Source organism: Saccopteryx bilineata, chromosome 5, assembly GCF_036850765.1.
Source record: "Saccopteryx bilineata isolate mSacBil1 chromosome 5, mSacBil1_pri_phased_curated, whole genome shotgun sequence".
NCBI classification, from domain to species: Eukaryota; Metazoa; Chordata; class Mammalia; order Chiroptera; family Emballonuridae; genus Saccopteryx; species Saccopteryx bilineata.
The window spans coordinates 240,104,480-240,127,393 of NC_089494.1; the positions used below are offsets into that span (position 1 = coordinate 240,104,480).

General features: G+C 38.2%; 1 protein-coding gene across 4 annotated transcripts in view; it reads right to left on the reverse strand.

The window, feature by feature from the left end:
- The window catches only part of DTHD1 (death domain containing 1), a 58,238-nt gene that overhangs the window by 25,123 nt on the left and 10,201 nt on the right, over positions 1 to 22,914 (reverse strand). The window contains exons 4-9 of one of the 4 annotated variants that reach the window (XM_066232443.1): positions 22,403 to 22,582; positions 21,072 to 21,316; positions 5,610 to 5,774; positions 3,614 to 3,903; positions 2,248 to 2,335; positions 797 to 967 (exon numbers count right to left, since the gene is read on the reverse strand). In XM_066232443.1, the coding sequence (XP_066088540.1) occupies positions 862 to 967; positions 2,248 to 2,335; positions 3,614 to 3,903; positions 5,610 to 5,774; positions 21,072 to 21,316; positions 22,403 to 22,582 (1,074 nt within the window). In that variant the 3' untranslated portion in view covers positions 797 to 861. Of the gene's footprint in view, positions 1 to 796; positions 968 to 2,247; positions 2,336 to 3,613; positions 3,904 to 5,609; positions 5,775 to 21,071; positions 21,317 to 22,402; positions 22,583 to 22,914 lie in introns of those variants that run through there. The other 3 variants (XM_066232440.1, XM_066232439.1, XM_066232442.1) reach the window with 3 other exon arrangements.

Here is a 22,914-nt window from a genome sequence, read left to right on the forward strand (position 1 = left end):
GCTAGGAATTTGGGGAGCCGGAAGAGTCCTGTGAGAAGCACCGGCTCAGAGTATCTCTGTATTCCCTCCCATCTGCACCACCTCTGCCCCAAAACCTTCGTCATTCTTCACATGGTTTATCACACTGACTGACGAACCAGTCTCCCTACTTCTCCACTTGCCTTACACAATCTATTCTCAACACACTTATAATCTAACTCAGATCACATGACTCCTCTGTCCACACATTTCCTGGCTCCCTACATCACTTAGAATAAAAAGCAACGTCCTTGCAAAGGACTTCAAGGCCTGATCAGTATCCACCTCATCTGCTCTGACTTCCTCCTGCACCCCCTCACCCAGCCTCTGCACCTTCCTTGCAGGTCCTCAGACATCCCCCGGCATGTGTCTGCCTCAGTTCTTTCGTGACTGTAACCTTTCTCCCTAAAGCACATTTTCCTGAGATGGGGTTATGGCCTGCTCTCTTATCTCTATTTTATTTTCCCCCCTTCGTCTCCGTTTAAAGGCCCCCTTCTCCGAAAGTTCTTCCCTGATAAGTCTATTTAAAATGTCCACTCCGGCATTGCCTCTGAGACCCTCTATCCTGTCCTTGCTTGATTCTCCTGTACAGTACTATTCACGTTGTTAGACTGGATGTTTTAGTCAGTTGCTTGCTCCTTCTCTGTCTCTCCCCACAGAATACAATATATCATATATAGGAAAGGGACGTTTGGTTGACTGAAAGCAAAGGCAGTTGTTTTAACATCTTACCTATGTATCTGAGAAAGTTCCTTCCCTGGGACAAAGGGGCACTTGGGGCACCTTTGGCACACACAGACCTCTTTCGGGCATTACTAGGTGATACGTGCGATGTTAGTATCATCATATAAAACTTTGCCCATTTCCCAGGACTTTCTGGATTTTGTAAGCACTGGGGGTTTTCATGTTATTCAATAAAAAGCTCAAGTGTTGAATTAACAGCTCTGACCTAGATAATGAAAGCATACTTTATCTTGTATCCAGAAAAATGCCAAGGTCAATATAAAAACCAAGAGAAGAGTACCTTTTTTCTCTTAGAGCTAGAAATAAAGTCCTTGTCCCTTTGTCCTCACTCAAAGGAATCATCTCTACTCTATGTAATGAATGTAGAGATTTTGACATTTCTCAGAGAGCCATCATCTAAATTTATTAAAATTGTAAACACTTGATCTCACAATGCTATTATGGTAAGTCCTTTCCCAAGGTTTTGTCTTCATTCTCCAACAAATACTCAGTAAAGTCCTTCCAGCTTTCAGGCACCACCCGAAGTGCTGGGATTGAGTGTTGCTTGCCAACAAGACAGACCCTCCCTCCACGAGCCTATAGTCAGAGAAACTGTCAATGGTCAAACAATTAAATGAATAAATAGAAGATTGTATCTATGGCAAGGTCCACGAAAGTGAAGCACGTAGGCTCTGAAGGAGACAAATAAGGACTGACATAATCAAGAAAGATAGGGAAGGCCTCTCTGAACATTCATCCAGGTGAGATATGAAGGTACAGTCGGAGACAATTGCAAGTGGGGAGGGGATGGGTGGGGAGAAAAACCTGCAGGCAGACAGCCTTCGACATCATGTCTGAGATTCACAGAAAGGACCCAGGCCCTGCTGCAAGGATGAGTATCAATCTTTACTCCTTGCTCCCTTTACATGGAGAAAAACCCCAGTGAGGCCCCAGAGTTGAGCACAGGTTTCTAGGAAAGGCAAAGCAGAAATGATCCTGGCATCCTGCCTGACTCACTTTCCTTGAGTGAAGATGAGTTCTTCTCAGTTCCTTATTCGGGGAAATTGTTCCCTCGCCAGCTGTTTTCAGGCATTCTTACTTTAGCATGTGCCCCCTCCCATTACAAGCAACTGTACACTCACCACTGCTGCCTGTAAGCACAGTAACTCACTGCTGGTTAGGAGAGTCAGTAAACACAGCTGCTGTCCCAAGGATTACAGGAAAGTCATTTGCATCATTCATTTGGGTGGGACACTTCCAGTTTTTGACTATCTCTTCTCAGAGAGATTGTCCCAGGGTGGACACCATGGTTTCTGCTCCAGCAGCCAAGTAGGAAAGGGTCTCTTCCACCCTTCCTTCCTCCCTCTCCTCTCCCTTCCCTTTCTCTCCTGACATCCTCTCCTGACGCTCACTCACTAAGTCCTGTCGCCTGACTCAACGAGCTGAGACTCTGAATGTGAAAGTGGAAGAGACGCTTCAAACTGGAACAGTTTCGGTCTCACTTACTTCAGAGACACCAGGAAAAGGGCAGCCTCCGCGGCAAGCTGCTGTGGCGTGTCTGCAGCGACAAGGCGCCCGTGGGGCTGGCAGTAATCTCCAGAAGCCGAGAGAAAATGGACATCATTAAATAGAAATGGGATCTATATTCATTTATAAATGAACCGAGACTATTAACATCAAGTCTATTGCAAGACTCCTGGTCCAGAAATCCCCATAGAGCCACCCACATTCTCCCTCACACCTCATCTTCATATACATACTGTTAGATTCTATCTCACCTCAAAGAAAGGAGCTAGAGAAGGGAAAGGGTTGAGTGAATAAAAAGGAAATTGCTATAATGGCAGCTCCCCCCAAATCTTTTTCTCTCTTCTCTCACTTAGCTGTGTTCTCCTTTGTCTTCTTCTTCGCTTTCTTCTCATTTCCTTTCCTCTCTTCTTTCTCGTGTATTCCCTCCCTTCTCCCAGCTCTCCTGCCCGCCTTCAGATTCGCTCGCCCTGTTTTTCTCAGCATCGTCACATTTATCGATGGCCTTTGATGTAGCAGGTGCTATTCTAGACTTGGGTAAACAGCAAGAAAACACAGCCATTGCCCTCACGAAATATACATTCTGGTGAAGAACATGAGCATATGAATGAAACATAAATAAACAGATAGATAAGGACGATAATTCCAAGTTGTGGTAAGATTTATAATGGAAACAAAAAGCACAAGATCAATACAGGGATGAGAAGGAAGCAGGGCTGTTCTACCCGGATCAGAGCTCCACGACCGCGTTCGTGTTGTGGATCCTTGTGGAGCTCAGTGAGGCCTGTTTATTCCTTCTCAGAGCAGTCTTCTAACTATACAAGATGAAGTAAACGGAATTATAAATAAGGCCATTGTACTGAAGTATAGTTCTATCTACACGTCTCTTAGGAGTCCACTGACCCTCGTCTAGATTGTTTGTTTACAACAAGACTTTGGTGACGGTTTTAAGTAGAAAAGGAGGTAATTATAAGAGTTTAATCAGGAGAGTAATACCATACTAGTCATATTTTTAAGAAATCACTGTTGTTACTATATGGAAATAGATTTCCCGTGACTAATAGTGGAAGCAGGGAAGTATATAGGAGGCTACCGCTTTGACGCAGGAAAGAGAGGATCCAACCACAGAATCAGACAGTAAATACAGAGCAGACTTTCCATAAGAGTATCGCTTAGAGTCCACCCACAAAGGAATAGGCCTCCCCTTCAACGCAAAGAGGGAGACCGGGAAGAAAGAAGTAGGTAAGTCTCTTTCTCTTCTTGCTTTTCAAAAGCCCTCCCCCCCGTCCTCAGAGGTTTTCCTTAGTAATAAAAGTTAACAAACTCCTTCTGAAGTCTTTATACTTACTTGAAGCAAATATGTTTCCAGTAAACCTTAACAGCAGCTGTTCTCCTTCTCTCACTTGGAAATGGCGAGACGGCTCTGGAGGACCACTGACAGCTTCCGAGCGCAGACTCCTAAGCACCTGGCTCAAGTCTTTAGAAGGCACCACTAAAATAACTGCTCTGTGCGGCTTGTCTTTCTGGTAATACAGTACAACGCAGGCGCTGGTGCTGAGCATGGCTTCCTCCAAAGATTTCACAAAAGAAACCAAATAGCTGTTGTCCACCATGGAAGACAAGTGGAGCACAATGAACCTGCATGGAAGAGCAGAGGCAAGACCTAAGGGAAACAGTCTCGAAAAGACCATCGAGAACTAATAATATCAAGAAAGCCACTATCCTCCATTTCCTTTCAAATCAGGCATTCTGATGACCAACTAGTTAGATGCCCGAATGGCTTTTACGAAACTCTTGGCAGTCAGGAAATCAGCTCAGATCAAACCAAATTCTAGAACAGAAATTCTTAAAGAAATTTTGTAGTCTTGGCTTGGCTCTAACTATGGCAGTGTATTTTAAATTATATTTTAATGAGCATCACTAAAGAGTATTACTTCAAAATATAGAAGGGAATGGTGATCAAAATAACCCATTGATGAGCAAGAAGACACAGACTATGATGGCATATCATGATTAACTGGGGGTTGAAGTATTTTCTGTCATCTGTGCTAAGGATGGTTATGAAGAATCCTGTGATGGGGTTGAATTGCGTCCTCTCTACCCAAGTCCATGTGTTGAAGTCCTAATACCAGTACCTCACAGTGTGACCTTATTTGGAGATAGGATCTTTACAGAGGTGAAGTTAGTGTGAGGTCATTAGGGTGGGCCCCAACCCGCTACGACTGGTGTCATAAAGAGGGGAAATTTGGGCACAGAGATGTGCGTACAGAGAGACTACCAGGTGATCATAGCAACAGCAATCTACAAGCCACAAAGAAAGCCTTAGAACAAACACTTTCACCACAGACTCAGAGGGAATGAACCTTGCTAACCACACCTTGATTTTGAACTTCTAGTGTCCAGACCTGAGAGACAATAAATTTCTGTTATTTAAGTCTCCCAGTTTTTGATACTTGATTTTGGCAGCCCATTAATTTAATACTGACTCCTTGCCTTGTTGGGACCACCTGTCCCCCAAGTCTTCTCTAGATAACTGCCCAGCAGGAGCCCGCACTCCAGGGCATTGCCATGCCCACAGACAAGGACGGGCTGGGCTGTGAAGCCAGACGCCTTGGCATTCACACCGCAGAGCCCTGCCGAGGTATCAGGCTGATGCGAAACTTCAGCGGAAGCCGTAGATGTTCCCAGCTGCTTCCCTTGCCCTCCCAGCATCTTTCACTCCCTTTCAGGGTTCACCTAAAGGCCATCTTTCAATAAATTACTTGCATTACATCTTAGGCTCTTTTTCCAGGAACCTGAATCAAGACAATCGTAGATACACGATGTTCCATTATGAAACAAAGACCACCCTTCCACCTCTGATCGCCCTCTCTTTGTGAATGTCTACTCCTCCTGAACCTTAAAACTGTCTAGAACTCCTCTCGTAATAAGCTGTCTAGAAAACATGGAAATGAGAATGCAAAATGAGGACACTGAAATAACACATTCAGTTTATATCTACATAGTTATGAGATGAGCATAATACGAACAGTTAATTAGGATCGTCATGGAATTTCAGAAATGAGGGTGCTATTTTAAAACTATTTTGGAGTTAGAAGAAACTTGTAAAAAATAAATCTAAGTTATGAGTGGTTTCCAAAAGCAGTTATTAAGTTATTAGAAATGAAATTAGAGATAGTATATTCATGTCAGTTCTGGTCTGCATTTTAAATACACCCTGAGGGACTATTCATATTCCTATCTGAAAAATAAAAATGTAATCCTACGATCCCGTTTCTATAAACACCAGTAATAACTCATCAGGGTATAATTTTATCAACTTGTATGGTTTACTATAGCATTACCTCTCTAAGTGTTCACACAATTCAAATGATATCAAGCCATTCTGCACGGTTCGCACCACAACATCATCAAGCCCAAACCAACCACTGTCTCGGCTTCTGAATCCCAGTAATTTGAAAGATTCACAAGCATTGTTCCCAGGTTTCCTTATGGAAGCACTTTTTGTCCTATGTAATCATAGCAGAAGAGAAATTGATTTTAAAAAAATTGTATAGCATAAATAATTTAATGCACTTACATTTTTCATTAAGTGAATAATTTAATAACAATTCATTAAGTATATAGCATGTGCCACTAATTATGCTATGCATCAGGAATACAAAGATAAGAAATATGTCACCCTTGCACTACAGAATCTCACAGTATTACAATGTTATTCAATTACAGGACAAGATAATCCCTGTGGTAATTAAGGGGATGTACACGGTGGTATAGCAGCAGAAGGAAGGTGCTCAAAGAAGCTCTCAAAGTGAAAGTACTGATATTGGAGATGAGCTTTGGAGAATGAGAAGCATTTTCCTACTGACAAAAGAATTGAAGAAATACCCCCAGAGCATTAATAAACTCTCTGATGTCAATGTGGATGCTTTAGGATAGCCAAGAGCAGTAGTGTTGCATAATGGGTAAGACTACAGACTTGGGAACAAGGCTCCTACTTTCAAATCTTGGGTGACTCTCCTTCTTAACAACTGCATGGCCATAGGCGAGGTTTTAATCTCTCTGCATCTCAGTTTTCTTATCTATAATACAAGATTAATCATAGTATCTGCACTTTAGGATTAAATAAGTTAATATTTAAAGTGTTTATAATTGTAACCATAAGTGCTATTAATATTTGCATCCTAATTCCTACAGCAAACATAGCCAATTAGCTTTCTTGTACAATTCTCTTTCTTGCTTAATTGATCCCACCCAAAAGCCGTGAAGGAAGCAGTTGTATGTACCATGGGATACTCTCCCCCCACCCCCAAGCTTATTTGACTAACAGTAGACCAATTTCCGGCAGCCAATTAATTTGATTCTTTTTCTTTGGAATGTGACTAAGTAAAAGGCCCAGAGATTGTAACTAGTCATTGTACTCTGGATGCAGTGCCCTGGGCCATGCAGTGGATAAGCAGAAAGATCATTAAGAAAGAAAATAAGCCTGACCAGGCAGTGGTGCAGTGGATAGAGCGTCAGACTGGGACGTGGAGGACCCAGGTTCGAGACCCCGAGGTCTCCAGCTTGAGCGTGGGCTCATCTGGTTTGAGAAAAACTCACCAGCTTGGACCCAAGGTCGCTGACTTGAGCAAGGGGTTACTCGGTCTGCTGAAGGCCCGCGGTCAAGGCAATCAATGAACAACTAAGGTGTTGCAACAAAAACTGATGACTGATGCTTCTCATCTCTCCGTTCCTGTCTGTCTGTCCCTGTCTATCCCTCTTTCTGATTGTCTCTCAGTTTCTAAAAAAAAATAATAAAATTGGGCAGGTAAAACAAAAGAGAATGGAAAAAATGAAGATGAAAATTATTAATGTAGCCCTAGAGATGGAGAAAGCATAGATTGCCTGTTGCAGACTTACAACAGTCCTCTCTTCTTGAATTCACTTAAATGGATATCTGTTCCTCACAACTAAAGGAAGAAAAAACCGTGATACTGAACATTTTGCAGGGAAAAAAAACCCAGAAAACAAAAATCCAGGATGCTGCAACCCACAAGGGAACAGCATCATTCTAGCTAGGTGCTAAAAATGAAAACCTAAGTGTGATTCACACATCTTTATTTTTTAATAGAATTAGTTATGAGTTGAAAGCCACCTTAGTGTCACAAGCTGAGCTGTCTGTGACCTATAAATTAGCAACTGAACTAGATTTAAAATGCCCACTCTAAAAACTTTAGACTGTGTTGATTCCTTCAGGAGACCAACCAGAGTAAAATCAGGATGGGGGAAAACCATGTTCAGTTTTGTGCTTCTGGTGTAAAACTCTTGAAGTTAATAATTTATTAATACGAGAAGATAAGATATGCTCATACAGAACCCAAAACTTTGGTCATTTACTAGAAACTGACTAAATTAAATGTAATATTGCTTGTCTGTTTTCTGATAGCAACTCTTATATTTTTCTACCAATAGACTAAATTTTTTGTGGAGACTTACACATTCTCAACTGTAGTCAGTAGAACCGACTCTACTCCCAGGCCTACAGGTAAATAACTTGAGCCAAATAATACATTTGGCATTTATTAATGCTCTTTGCCAAAAAATCAAATTTTACCCCATTCTAAGTATGTGATACAGTTGCACTTCCTTGAACCAGTAGTTGAGAGTGGGGCTTGTGACTAGATCTGGTTAATGAATAGTGAGCAAAGAAAATATATTTCACCATGAGGTGAAGCAAGCATTTAACTGCTAATATGGGTCTATCCAAACTCTTACTGCTGCCATCATGAAAGCCACAGTGGTTGGCCTCTACAGCAAGTCCGGGAGTGAGGATGATCAAGAAGCAGCCTGCTCCTGTGGATGTTCTGTGTTACCAGCCAGGGCACACAGGAGAAGCGCCCATCTGCTTCTCTACCCCTCCCCTCATACTCTCTCTCCCTTCTCTGCCCCCACTCCTGCAGCCATGGCTCGATTGGAATGAGTTGGCCCCAAGCGCTGAGGATGGCTCCATGGCCTCCACCTCAGGTGTTAAAAAAATGGCTTTAGGTGCTAAAAAATAAAAATGCCATCCGGTTGCTCAGCTGGGCAGAACATCACCCCCTAGCGGGCTTGCCGGTGGATCCTGGTTGGGATGCATGCAAGAGTCTGTCTCTGCCTCTCCTCCAATGACTAAATAAAATAATTTTAAAAAAGGAAGCAGCAGTATGCCTTTGATGGCCACATAGTTTGTGTGAGACATAAAGGCTGTTATTCCAAAGCCCTTGGGATACTAGGTTTTTGGGGCCATGCCCTACCTAGGCTAACCTGACCTGTATAGTACATCTTCCTTGAAGTCCCAGTGGTCTGTTCACCAATGGGTTTGTGAACTGATGGGATTTAGAATTAGAGTAACTCTCTAGGTCTTTATATTAGTTTTTGGGGAAAAGAACTTCCTCTTTTCCACTAATCTTGGAATTATGAAGATGCAGTACATTGCAGCATGAGCCATGAGCATGAGAGCAAATGGAATTGGTAAGAGGAAGACCGAGAAGTGAGAGACTAGGTTCACGCTGGTGCAAGAAATATATAAAGACAAATATGTCCCCAGAGAGTTAAGTCATATGCAACAAAGAATTCCATTTTTAAACATCGCTGGATTTGGGTTTTTTTTTTTTTTTAATAATTTTATTTTTTTAATGGGGTGACATCAATAAATCAGGATACATATATTCAAAGATAACAAGTCCAGGGTATCTTGTCGTTCAATCATGTTGCATACCCATCACCCAAAGTCAGATTGTCCTCCGTCACCCTCTATCTTGTTCTCTCTGTGCCCCTCCCCCTCCCCCTTTCCCTCTCCCATTCCCCCCTCCCCCCCGTAACCACCACACCCTTATCAATGTCTCTCAGTTTCACTTTTATGTCCCACCTACGTATGGAATAATGCAGTTCCTGGTTTTTTCTGATTTACTTATTTCGCTTCATATCATGTTATCAAGTTCCCACCATTTTGCTGTAAATGTTCCGATATCATCATTTCTTATGGCTGAGTAGTATTCCATAGTGTATATGTGCCACATCTTCTTTATCCAGTCATCTATTGACAGGCTTTTTGGTTGTTTCCATGTCCTGGCCACTGTGAACAATGCTGCAATAAACATGGGGCTGCATGTATCTTTATGTATCAATGTTTCTGAGTTTTGGGGGTATATACCCAGTAGAGGGATTGCTGGGTCATAAGGTAGTTCTATTTTCAGTTTTTTGAGGAACCACCATACTTTCTTCCATAATGGTTGTACTACTTTACATTCCCACCAACAGTGGATGAGGGTTCCTTTTTCTCCACAGCCTCTCCAACATTTGCTATTACCTGTCTTGCTAATAATAGCTAATCGAACAGGTGTGAGGTGGTATCTCATTGCCGTTTTGATTTGCATTTCTCTAATAGCTAAAGAAGATGAGCATCTTTTCATATATCTGTTGGCCATTTGTATTTCTTCCTGGGAGAAGTGTCTGTTCATATCCTCTTCCCATTTTTTTATGGGATTGTTTGTTTGTTTGTTGTTGAGTTTTATGAGTTCTTTGTATATTTTGGATATTAGGCCCTTATCTGAGCTGTTGTTTGAAAATATCATTTCCCATTTAGTTGGCTTTCTGTTTATTTTGTTATCAATTTCTCTTGCTGAGCAAAAACTTCTTAGTCTGATGTAGTCCCATTCATTAATTTTTGCCTTCACTTCTCTTGCCATTGGAGTCAAATTCATAAAATGCTCTTTAAAACCCAGGTCCATGAGTTGAGTACCTATGTCTTCTTCTATGTACTTAATTGTTTCAGGTCTTATGTTTAGATCTTTGATCCATTTTGAGTTAATTTTTGTACAGGGGGAGAGACTGTAGTCCAGTTTCATTCTTTTGCATGTGGCTTTCCAGTTTTCCCAGCACCATTTATTGAAGAGGCTTTCTTTTCTCCATTGTGTGTTCTTGGCCCATTTATCAAAAATTATTTGACTATATATATGTGGTTTTATTTCTGGACTTTCTATTCTGTTCCATTGGTCTGAGTGTCTATTTTTCTGCCAATACCATGCTGTTTTGATTGTCGTGGCCCTATAATATAGTTTGAAGTCAGGTATTGTAATGCCCCCAGCTTCATTCTTTTTCTTTAGGATTGCTTTGGCTATTCGGGGTTTTTTATAGTTCCATATAAATCTGATGATTTTTTGCTCTATTTCTTTAAAAAGTGTCATTGGAATTTTGATGGGAATTGCATTAAATTTGTATATTGCTTTGGGTAATATAGCCATCTTGATTATATTTATTCTTCCTAGCCAAGAACAAGGTATATTCTTCCATCTCATTATATCTTTTTCAATTTCCCTTAAAAATGGTTTATAGTTTTCATTATATAAGTCCTTTACATTCTTTGTTATGTTTATTCCTAAGTATTTTATTTTTTTTGTTGCAATCGTGAAGGGGATTATTCTTTTGAGTTCCTTCTCAGTTGTTTCATTGTTGGCATATAGAAAGGCTATTGACTTCTGTATGTTAATTTTGTATCCTGCGACCTTACTGTATTGGCTTATTGTTTCTAGTAGACTTTTTGTGGATTCTTTGGGGTTTTCGATGTATAGGATCATATCATCTGCAAAAAGTGATACCTTTACTTCTTCTTTTCCGATATGGATGCCTTTTATTTCTTTGTCTTGTCTGATTGCTCTGGCTAGAACCTCTAGTACCACATTAAATAAGAGTGGAGAGAGTGGACAACCCTGTCTTGTTCCTGATTTAAGGGGGAAAGCCTTCAGTTTAGTGCCATTTAATATGATGTTAGCTGATGGTTTATCATATATGGCCTTTATCATGTTGAGATATTTTCCTTCTATACCCATTTTGTTGAGAGTCTTAAACATAAAATTGTGTTGTATTTTATCGAAAGCCTTTTCTGCGTCTATTGATAAGATCATGTGGTTTTTGTTCTTTGTTTTGTTGATATGGTGTATTACATTAACCGTTTTACGTATGTTGAACCATCCTTGAGATTCTGGGATGAATCCCACTTGATCATGATGTATTATTTTTTTAATATGTTGTTGTATTCGATTTGCTAGTATTTTGTTTAGTATTTTAGCATCTGTATTCATTAGAGATATTGGTCTGTAGTTTTCTTTTTTTGTGCCATCCTTGCCTGGTTTTGGTATGAGGGTTATGTTGGCCTCATAAAATGTGTTTGGAAGTATTGCTTCTTCTTCAATTTTTTGGAAGACTTTGAGTAGAATAGGAACCAAGTCTTCTTTGAATGTTTGATAAAATTCGCTGGTATAGCCGTCAGGGCCTGGACTTTTATTTTTGGGGAGGTTTTTAATAGTTTTTTCTATTTCTTCTCTACTGATAGGTCTGTTTAGGCTTTCTGCTTCTTCTTGACTCAGTCTAGGAAAGTTGTATTGTTCTAGGAATTTATCCATTTCTTCTAGGTTGTTGAATTTAGTGGCATAAAGTTTTTCATAGTATTCTACAATAATTCTTTGTATATCTACGGTGTCCGTGGTGATTTCCCCTCTTTCATTTTGGATTTTGTTTATATGAGTTCTTTCTCTTTTTTCCTTGGTAAGTCTTGCTAAGGGTTTGTCAATTTTGTTGATCTTTTCAAAGAACCAGCTCCTTGTTCTATTAATTTTTTCTATAGTTTTTCTGTTCTCTAATTCATTTATTTCTGCTCTGATTTTTATTATCTCCTTTCTTCGGCTAGTTTTGGGTTGTCTTTGTTCTTCTTTTTCTAGTTCCTTAAGGTGGGAAGTTAAGTGGTTCACTTGGGCTCTCTCTTGTTTGTTCATATATGCCTGAAGTGATATGAACTTCCCTCTTATCACTGCTTTTGCTGCATCCCATAGATTCTGATATGTCGTATTGTCATTTTCATTAGTCTGTATATATCTTTTGATCTCTGCACTTATTTCTTCTTTGACCCATTCATTTTTTAAAAGTATGTTGTTTAGTTTCCACATTTTTGTGGGATTTTTTTCCTCTTTTTTGCAGTTGAATTCTAGTTTCAAGGCTTTATGATCAGAAAATATGCTTGGTACAACTTCAATTTTTCTGAATTTGCTGATGTTGTTTTTGTGGCCCAACATATGGTCAATTCTTGAGAATGATCCATGTACACTGGAGAAAAATGTATACTCAGTCACTTTGGGATGAAATGTCCTGTAGATGTCTATCATATCCAGGTGCTCTAGTGTTTTGTTTAAGGCCACTATGTCTTTGTTGATTCTCTGTTTGGATGACCGATCTAGAGCCGTCAGCGGTTTATTGAGGTCTCCAAGTATGATTGTATTTTTGTTAGTTTTTGTTTTAAGATCAATAAGTAGCTGTCTTATATATTTTGGTGCTCCTTGGTTTGGTGCATATATATTAAGAATTGTTATGTCTTCTTGATTCAGTGTCCCCTTAGCCATTATGAAATGGCCATTTTTATCTCTGAGTACTTTTCCTGTCTTGTAGTCAGCATTATCCGATATGAGTATTGCTACACCTGCTTTTTTTTGGATGTTATTTGCTTGGAGTATTGTTTTCCAGCCTTTCACTTTGAATTTGTTTTTATCCTTGTTACTTAGATGAGTTTCCTGTAGGCAGCATACAGTTGGATTTTCTTTTTTAATCCATTCTGCTACTCTGTGCCTTTTTATTGGTGAGTTTAATCCGTTTACATTTAGTGTAATTATTGATACTTGTGAGTTCCCTATTGCCATTTTATATCCTGCTTTCTGTTAGTTTTGTGTCTTGTTTGATCCTTCTCTTTCATTTTTCTATCTTTTGTTTTTATTTGGTTGTATTCCATACATCTTTCCTCTGTTGCTATTTTTTTTTATCTCATGTGCTTCTGTGGTGGTTTTTTCAATGGTGGTTACCTTTAAGTAATGAAAAGGGTCCCTACCCTGTTCATTGTAGCGAACTATTTTGTGAGTACTTTTGCACTCCATCGTCCTTTGCTACTGTTAACCTCCATCTTCTCCCCCTCTTTCTTTTTGTTGTTGTCACAGTTTAAATTTGGTTTTATTGTGTTCTTCTTGGAGCTTTTACTTGTGGCTCTGTTTTTTTTTTGTTCTTTGTATCTGATTGGAGAACCCCCTTTAGTAATTCCTGGAGTGGGGGTTTTCTGATGATAAATTCCCTCATCTTTTCTGTATCTGTGAATGTTTTTATTTCTCCTTCATATTTGAAGGATAGCTTTGATGGGTATAGTATTCGTGGCTGAAAGTTCCTCTCTTTCAGGACTTTAAATATTGGGGTCCACTGTCTTCTAGCTTGTAGAGTTTCTGCTGAGAAATCTGATGATAATCTAATGGGCCTTCCTTTATATGTTGTATTCTTCTTTTCCCTGGCTGCCTTGAGAATTTTTTCTTTGCTGTTGGTTTGTGTCAATTTCATTATGATATGCCTTGGAGTAGGTTTGTTGGGGTTAAGAAAACTCAGTGTTCTGTTTGCTTCTTGAATTTGGGGCTTTAGTTCTTTCCACAGGCTTGGGAAGTTCTCATCTATTATTTGTTTGAGTATGTTCTCCATTCCGTTTTCTCTCTCTTCTCCCTCTGATATACCTATTATTCTTATGTTATTCTTTTTGATGGAGTCAGATAATTCTTGTAGGGCTATCTCATTTTTTTTAATTTTTGAGTCTCTTTCTTCTTCTCTCTGTTGTGCCTCAAGTTGCTTGTCTTATATTTCACTAATCCTCTCTTCTATCTGACCTGTTCTATTAGCTAAGCTTGTTACTTCGTTTTTCAGCTCGTGAATTGAGTTTTTCATCTGTGTTTGATTTGTTTTTATAGTTTCAATTTCTTTGGACATATATTCTTTGTGTTCTTTGAGTTGTTTTCTGAGCTCCCTAAATTGCCTTTCTGTGTTTTCTTGTATATCTCGGAGGATTTTTAGAATTTCTATCTTGAATTCTCTGTCATTTAGCTCCAAGGTTTCCAATATATTAAATTTTTTCTCCATAGATTTTTCCTCATCTAGCTGTGTTACCTCTCTTTCTTTTGTATCCATGATATTCGATTTTCTCTTCCTTAATGGCATCTGAGGGTGGTTTTGTTGATAGTATTAATGAGATTTAATAAAGAATAAAAAGTTAAAAAAATAAAAATTCAAAAAGAGTTGTTTTTTTTTAAAAAAAATTAATAATGAAATAAAAATAAAATAAAATAATGATTTTTAAAAAAAGGAAATTATTCCTTCCCTCCTTTTTTCCTCTCCTCTCCCCTTTTTCTTGAGAAAATCTTGTGGTGAACTGTGAATTATAACAAACAATGCCTGTGGTGGAGGGCCTGAATTGGGGGAAAGTAATAAAGGGGCAAAAAAAAAAAGGGGGGTGGTATGGACCCACAAAAAGCAAATAAGGAAAAAATTTGGGTCAAGAATAAAATGATTTACTTTTAGGTGTTGGTTGTCTAAGAGTTATGATGAGAGGAATAAGAGGAAAACAGAAAAATGGGGGGACAAATTAAAAAAATACTATTGTATTTAGTGGAACAAGAACTAGATAAAATGGAAAGCCAGGGATGGGAGCACTGCTAGTGAGTTAAAAAGGTGAAGTAAAAAAAACCCCAAAATGCCACAAACATAAGTTTGAGTCCCAGATAAGATAAATTGTTTGTTATTGAGGTTTGAATGAGAGGTGATGTAAAGGAGAAAGGAAGAAACTAATATAGAGGGAGAAAAGAAAGAGAGAGAGAGAAAAAAAGAAGGAACCACTAAAAGAAGAAAAAAGAAAGGAGAGAGAGAGAGTTAAGGGTTTTGGAGTGCAACCCTCATAGAGAGAAAGGAAGAGGAGAAAAAAGATAATGGGAGATGTAACACTTATGGGTAGTGTAGTTCAAGGAGAGGAGAGAGTAAGACCAGCAGAGAGTTAATCGGCCAAATTGGAGGAGGAAAAAAAGTATCAAGAATGAAGATAAGAGAAACAAACGAACAAATATAATAAAATGGGATAGGTTATAAAGTCAGCAGATTATTCTTGATTTTGAGAGGTTATCTTCTTGCTTTTTCTTTTCTCTCCCTCTTCCTGGTCGGTGACTCTGTACCCCAGGTTCTGCCCCTTTGGCACGCTCAGGTAGAGGTTTGCAGTTGATAAGTCTCTATGGCAATGTCATGTATTGTGCTTTAGTCTCGTTGGGAGTCAAGGCTCATTAGAATTTATAGGCTCCAACAGTGAGAGAGTCCGTGTTCCTGGAGCCTTTCTCCTAGTCTTTCCTTCCTCAATTAGTAGCCTGATAATCCAGCTATGGGGTTGCTGCTGCCTCTGCCTAGATAGTAAGAGGTTCAAAGAGCTGGCAACTCCCCACTCTATTCCCACTCAGCACAGGGCTCTGGGTAAGGCTCAGTCAGTCAGAGCTGCTAGCATAATCAGGCGGGGTTTCCGCCCACTCAAAGACCTCTGGCTCTGCCACTCTGTCCGATAACACAGGCGGGCGCCCACTTCCTGGGCACTTGGAGGAAACTCTCATTCACTATCTGCACGCGCAGACCAGGATATCCGGCCAGCAGTCTCATGCTCTGAGTGAAACCCCCAACCGCATGGAAAAGTTGCAGCGTTGGAATTCGCTCTCGCTCCGTCCCCGTGCGCGGCTTTTGCAAGGTGCTGGGGCGGCCCGAGATTCCGCTTTTGCCCACACAAAGGCCCCTGACTCTGCCCCTCTGTGCGATAACACGGGCGCGCACTGCCGAGGCACTCGGAGGAATCGCTCACTTCCTATCTGCGTGCACACAGGGATATGAGGCCGGCCGCGTTTCCCTCTGAGTGAAACCCTCACCAGCACGGAAAATTTCCACCATTGGAATTAGTTCTTGTTCCCTCCCGTGCGCGGCTTTCCCAGGGCGCTGGGGCTGCCCAGAGATTCTGCTTTTGGCCCACAGAAAGGCCTCTGACCCTGCCTCTCTGTGGGGTAACACGGACACCCACTTCGGGGGCTTAGGAAGAAATCTCTCGCCCACTAACTGCGCACCAACCAGGAGAACGGGTAAAATGGCTGCCCCGCTTGTCTGTCTTTGTTTGGGTTTGGCGCGAGTGTTAGCTTGTATTGCCCGGCTTGCCACAGGATCAGTTTTTCCTCGGCTAGGATCTTCGTGCCACAGCCTGGTTCGGCCGTTTGTGTGCGGCCTGGATGTATTCACCCCCTTTGCCCACCTCAGTTTCTATATTCACAGTTACCAGAGAAAGCCGCCCTGTTTAGGTTAGTGAGGAAGGCGGAGCATTTCTTACTTTCTATTTCCTTCGGGGTTTTGTTATATATTTAGCCAATTTTTCACTCGACCATACCTTCGGGTGTATTGCAAAGCATCTGGAGGCTCCAAGTATAGGTTTTTCTGTTTCTGGTTGAAGATCTTGTTGAGTTTTGGGGGAGATTTATCGGTATCGCTTCCTACTCCGCCATTACTCTGACGTCATCTCCGTTTTTTTTTTTTGTTTTGTTTTGTTTTGTTTTGTTTTTGGTAACTTAAAATCAGAAGTTCTTAATGATATAAAGATCAATTTTTTACAATTTAAGATTAATCAATATTAATTGACATATAACACTGAATAAGTTTAAGGTCTACAATGTTATGATTTGACAGTGTATTTATTGTGAAATGACTACCACAATAAAGTTAGTTAACACGTGTATCCCTCATGACAGAAGAAGCATTACAGATTGTTAGAAAAAGAAAGAAACTTTCAGTAGCAATGCTGGGAAACTGTTATCCACATAAAAAAAAATTCCGACATTACACTGTATGTAAAAATCCATTTCAGATGAATTGAAGACATACAAAATTCAAACCTTTAAAAATATATGATAATAAAGATATATATTTTTATAATTTCAGGAGGTAGAAAATTATAGCACTAAGACAAAAAGCACTAATCTTCAAAGAAAATACAATAAATTTGACATATAAATATGAAAATAAAGGCTACAAACTGACAAAGGATTAGCATTCAGAATACAGGACATGCTACTAAACAAGGTAAAAAAAATTCAAAATGAGCAAAGAAAATAACATATTTCAGATATAAGAAAACAGCAATGTCTAACAAAAGAAATTATGAAAGATGACATTTTCATTGTAATCAGAACAGTGTGGATTAAAACCACATGAGATCCATTTCACATCTATTAGATTTTCAAAGTGATAATATCTGACACTACACAAGACTGGAGAAGATGAGGAGCAATGGTAAGAGATTGTAATTTAGTTCCACCAGTTTGTAAAACTTATAAAGTCAAACATGTATGTACCCAATGACTCAACAATGAGTTTTCTAGGTATTTACTCTAAAGAAGTACTTGCTTAAATATACTTCAAATCAAGAATAGTTACAACAGCACTATTTGTATTAGCAAAAAAAAAAAAAAGAAAGAACCCAAATAGTTCTCAATAGGAAATGTGATCAATAATATATGTAGTTATTCAATAGAATATTATATAGAAATGAAAGTGGATACACAGAACTATAACTGAAAAAGGAAGGCCATAATACAGTACATAATAGACACTATTTTCACTTTCATGAAGTACAAATTTAAACAAGACATTGTATAGAGATCAATAAAAATATATGCAATAAAAGTAAAATCAATATAAGCAAGAGAACCATTCAAAATTTCTAAATACTGGTTAACTCTTGGTATGGATGAAGAGCAATGACATAGTGAGGCTGGAGATGGAACAGGGGAGGCGTAAGTTAGGAGATGCAATTATATATATAATATCCAATTTCCTAAGTTATGTGATATCTTTACCAGTTTATCCATTTTATTATTATGTAATTGGACACATATTTTACAAATATTTTTTGTGTGACTCACAAGTTACAGTAGAATAAAATAACCCCCAAATCAATAGCATTACATAGAAAGGACTATTTTTCATGAGCTGCTTTTTTCATCTAACTAAAATATTTCTTGTAGAATGTAGAATGTTTTTATTTAATAAATTTCCCCTTTTGTTACTATCAGGAAATCTTCTCAAGTTCACAGTTAAATGACTTCCATCTTCTCTCCAGACATCATTCAGACATGCAGGAATGTACCGCAATGAAGACCTTTAATTTTCATAGTCAGACTGTGTGTTTGCCTCAACTAGTTTTTATCTTTTTTATATTATGAGGCATGGTTTACTTCACTGTATTTCTATTTCCATAAAAAATGTTCCACTGGCGAAAGCAATGTTTCCCATGAAGGAGAGCGTGTAACATAAACAGTGATAAAGATTCTCATTTGATTGTTTCATGCTCTACTGGATGGGGAAAATGCATTTGCCATATCTAGCACTAATAATAATAGAGCATATTACATCAATTTGGCTTTGTCGAAAGTATAGAGGAATTAATAATACAACTTACATTTCTAAAAATTTATATATAATTTCTTGAGGTCACCTAACATGTTTTGAGTACCTACTATGTTATACTTGTGCTGAGTGATGATAAACAAAAAAAGAACTTGCTACTCCTATGGCCTGATGTGGATGTGCACAAAGAATGGGGCTGGCAGCGAAGAGCACAGGCCCCTCCTGGAGAGTGTAGAGATCTTGCCAGATGAGGAAAGAGTTGAGCTGTCACTTACAAAATGAACGACAGGTAAACACGGTAGAAAAGAAATTTTTTAGATGAGAGATGATGTACTAAGGCAAAGAAATAGAGAAGAAAAAAGAATTGGCACTTTTTGACAAATTGAATTGATGGTAAATGGCCATTTTCACACTACATAAGAAAGCTAAACAAAATGTCACACACACACACATTGGAAGAACTAAAAAAATCTAAGGGGGGGGGGGAATCTCCTAGATGTGGAGATGAGTAGAAAAGAATCGCAAAAAGCTAGAATGTTCTTCTCTTCCTCAGAAACATAAAGAACTGTTTCTATGGATATTCCCACCTTTGTCAGCCTCCTCCACCCTATGAACCACGCACACACACACCAGGTGTGTGGGGCTGGCACTTAACATATATTCAGGCACATCAGATACAGCCTTCAGCTGATAGCTGGAACTAAGTCATGAAACTGGAATCCCAAAGGGCAGCACTGTCCATGAAATGAGAAACAACAAAAGGAACTGAAGTCTTTTTGAACACTAATGCAAGTAATCAACAAAGAGGCACACAAAAGCTGCTCTGGGTGGGAGGGAGTGGTGAAGAAAAGTTGATCTGATCAAAAATTAGAACCAATACTTGGAAATGAATTTCTAAGTGTAAGATAGAACAGAATTAGCATGATAGACAATGTACTAGATAACACCATACTATTGTAGATAATCATGATGCTAATAGATGATAAAGTAATCTGGATGTGATCATAAAATGAACATATTTTCAATGACTAAAGAAATGAGAAAAGACATAGAAAGCCGAATGAAAAAACAAAATAAAACAGAGGAACTTGGGAAAGAAAGAGTTTAAAATTTAGCAGTAGCCTTTTAGAAATGAGAATTTATAATAATTGAAATAAACAGTTTAAAAAACTGGTGGGTAAGTCATATAATAAATATAAGGAAATTATCCCAAATACAGAATATAAAATATTAAAGATTATGATCAATAAATTACATTTAACTCATTTATATTTAATAATATAATTGATATTATTTATGTCATATTTTCTCTAATGTCACCAGGCTATTTTCTTGTTTTCTCTCTGTTATCTCTTTGCTATATAAAATTTTTGCTTTTTGATTTTATATTATTTATATTCAATACCAGATTTTTAAAAAAACTCTTAAATTTTACTTTATCATATCAGCTCATTAATTTTATCTATTTATTTATTTTGTTAAGAACATGTGAGTAGTACAACTTTGTGATCCCTATTTAATAAGAAAAAGAGAAAACTCCATTGTTGGGTGATAACCCTAACATATAACATCATCAAGACTTTGAAGATTTTAGTCCTTTTACCTTTGGTATTTAGTGTGGCAAAAATTGAGAATGAGGCTAGACTGATATTATTTCTTCTTACTTAAAGTGCTTCTTCTGAACGGATACTGATAAAATTACATTTTATTTAAACAGACAGTTCAATTTTTTATGTTTTGTCTAAGTATGGTTTTTTCTATAAGTTTTATTTAGTAATCATTCAGTACTTTCTAACTCAAGGTTTTCACATCAGAAAATTAAGGTCCATTATGTCTTTGATTAATTCTTCTTGTATGGCTGTTTTTGGTTTCTTCTTTAATGGTACCTATAATTATTAAATTACATCACTTCAAATAATTTCTTACCACACCTTGGTCCCTTTTCATCCCACCTTGTCATACTGTATTCAGTATACCCTATTTGTTGTTACCATTTCATTTCCAATTTTATTTCTGGCTGGTAACTCTCTCTCTCTCTCTCTCTCTCTCTCTCTATATATATATATATATATATATATATATATATGCACACATATGTATATATATGTCTTATTGGTAGGGATTTTGTTTAATTCTAAACATTCAGAGAGGAAGGAATTCACCTATATGACAAATACAGACTCAAATGTAATGTGTTGAAAGAGGTCAGTTTAATCTTTTTCCTCCACTAACAGAACACACTTAAGTACAGAAAATAAATTTCCATACCACAACTTTGTAAGGAACCATATCATAAATTCTTTGAAAGCCAGGATTAATTTTGCCTCTTTGGTATCAGTTGTATCATATAGCATACTTTTATGCCCACTACAACTAAAATCATTACCCTTTGTAGATCCACATTTTATTTCATAATATCTTAATATTGATATTTAAATATAGGACATCTGATTGTGCTTTTTAATCACTCAAGTTTCTTTGTTTACCATGACATCAGTTAGAGATATTAGGATCCAACTCACCGGTTGAAATATAAAGGTACGATCCTTTTTGTTATGGTACTAGCTGTTCTTCTATGGTCAATTGCAGGCCCCAAATTCCTTTTCTCAGTGTGTGGAGAACAAGGTAGAAATACAGTGACTGGCTTCTGGAAAGGATGTGTGGATGGGAGCTGGACATGAACCAGAGGGGTGGTGGAGAGGACGGCGTAGGAAGCATCCTGCTGTGTTTTCAGGTTTGCCACCAGAGATGGGTCAACTGGTTGGACCTAACCAAAGAACAAAACAAAACAAAAAAATATATATATATATTTACTTTAATTGCAAGATATGCAAAGTATCAGCACGTTTCTAAACCAATTTTCTGAATATTTGAAGGATCATAGTTTTAATACATTTCTCAATACATTGTTGGCCGAATCAACACGGCATTAATTTATAAAAGAGCACACACAGCTCTTCATCTCTTTTACAGTCTTTCTAAATCTAGGTTCCCTGTCCTTTGTTATAAATAACTGAGAAACTCTCTTAATGGTAGGCAACAAAATGACCTAGAAAACAAAATAGATGTTTTACGTATTTTTCTAATTAAAATTATGGTTAGATCAAGTGATCCACGGAAACTAGAAAAACAAGACTATTATTTACTTCAGTGTTTCCTCTCACATTAAAGTGGCTAATAATAAAAATAGCTAACATAATTGCAAAATTTCAAAGTTTCTGAAGAATATTTATAGAAATAATTATCCATAGTGTGTCCCCACCCCCAACTTTCCTTCTTTACCTGGGAAGAAACAGAAGCACATAGGGGAGACTTGAGGCCAGAAGGATGGGAACCCTGTGGATATACATATGTCTTCCGACATGTACATTGATACATCGTTATTCACCTGGCCAATAGTGTTCAGATATATATCGAATTCTTTAAAAATTCCTTCCCCCAAAAGGACTATTTTATAATTAAATATAACCAGATTTTCAACTGTTTAAATATTTTATTTGACTAGCCTCTTTTTGACCTCTCAAGTGGAAATCTTGAACCATATGAATGTCCAATGTCTAGCATCATTTTCATCCTACTCAACATATGTCTTGGTTAACAAATGCCATAAACAAAACAACACAAAACTTAGCTAGAAAAACCTTTCACATAAAGCGAAGAGTCCTGAAATGAGATTCGGTATGCTCCAACTCATCGCTTTATTACTCACGGTGCTATAGGTTAGGTTGTTAAAAGTATCAGAGAAGAATTCATTTACTGTTCTGTTAAATACTTGTACCTTTTCATCTTTTAGGGCCATGTTTGATGACCCACAAAATCTATGAGAAGGAAACCACCAATGCTTAATATTTACCTTTAATTGCACAAGCACTGGTGAGCTGAAGACTCCTGGAGGGCAATGCACGGATATTCGGGAGTCCATGCTGGGCTTGAGAGTGAGGCCTTTCTTGGTTACTGTGAAGGACTCTCTCTTTAAACAAGACACAACCAAAAAGATGCCCAACTTGTAAACTTTGACTTCGGCAAAGGTCCCCTATATGGATGGAAGGACATTAAGACAAGGACATCAACACAGCTCTGTTCTGGGAGTACACAGTGTACACAGATGGTTTTCTGTGGCTGTGAAAAACTATCTACTGTATACGCTGTCCCTGTATTCTCCCACAACAGAGCCAAGGTAATTAGGAGTCTCTCCATTTTGAGCTACCTGATAGAAAAGAAAAAAAATCAATTATTTTAAAATACAAAGTAAATTCCAAAAAGAGCATGTATATGTATAATGGGCCATTACATTCAGTAGTTTGTCCTTTTTATTGAATTTATTGGGGTGATACTGGGTATACAAAAGTATACAGGTTTCAGGTG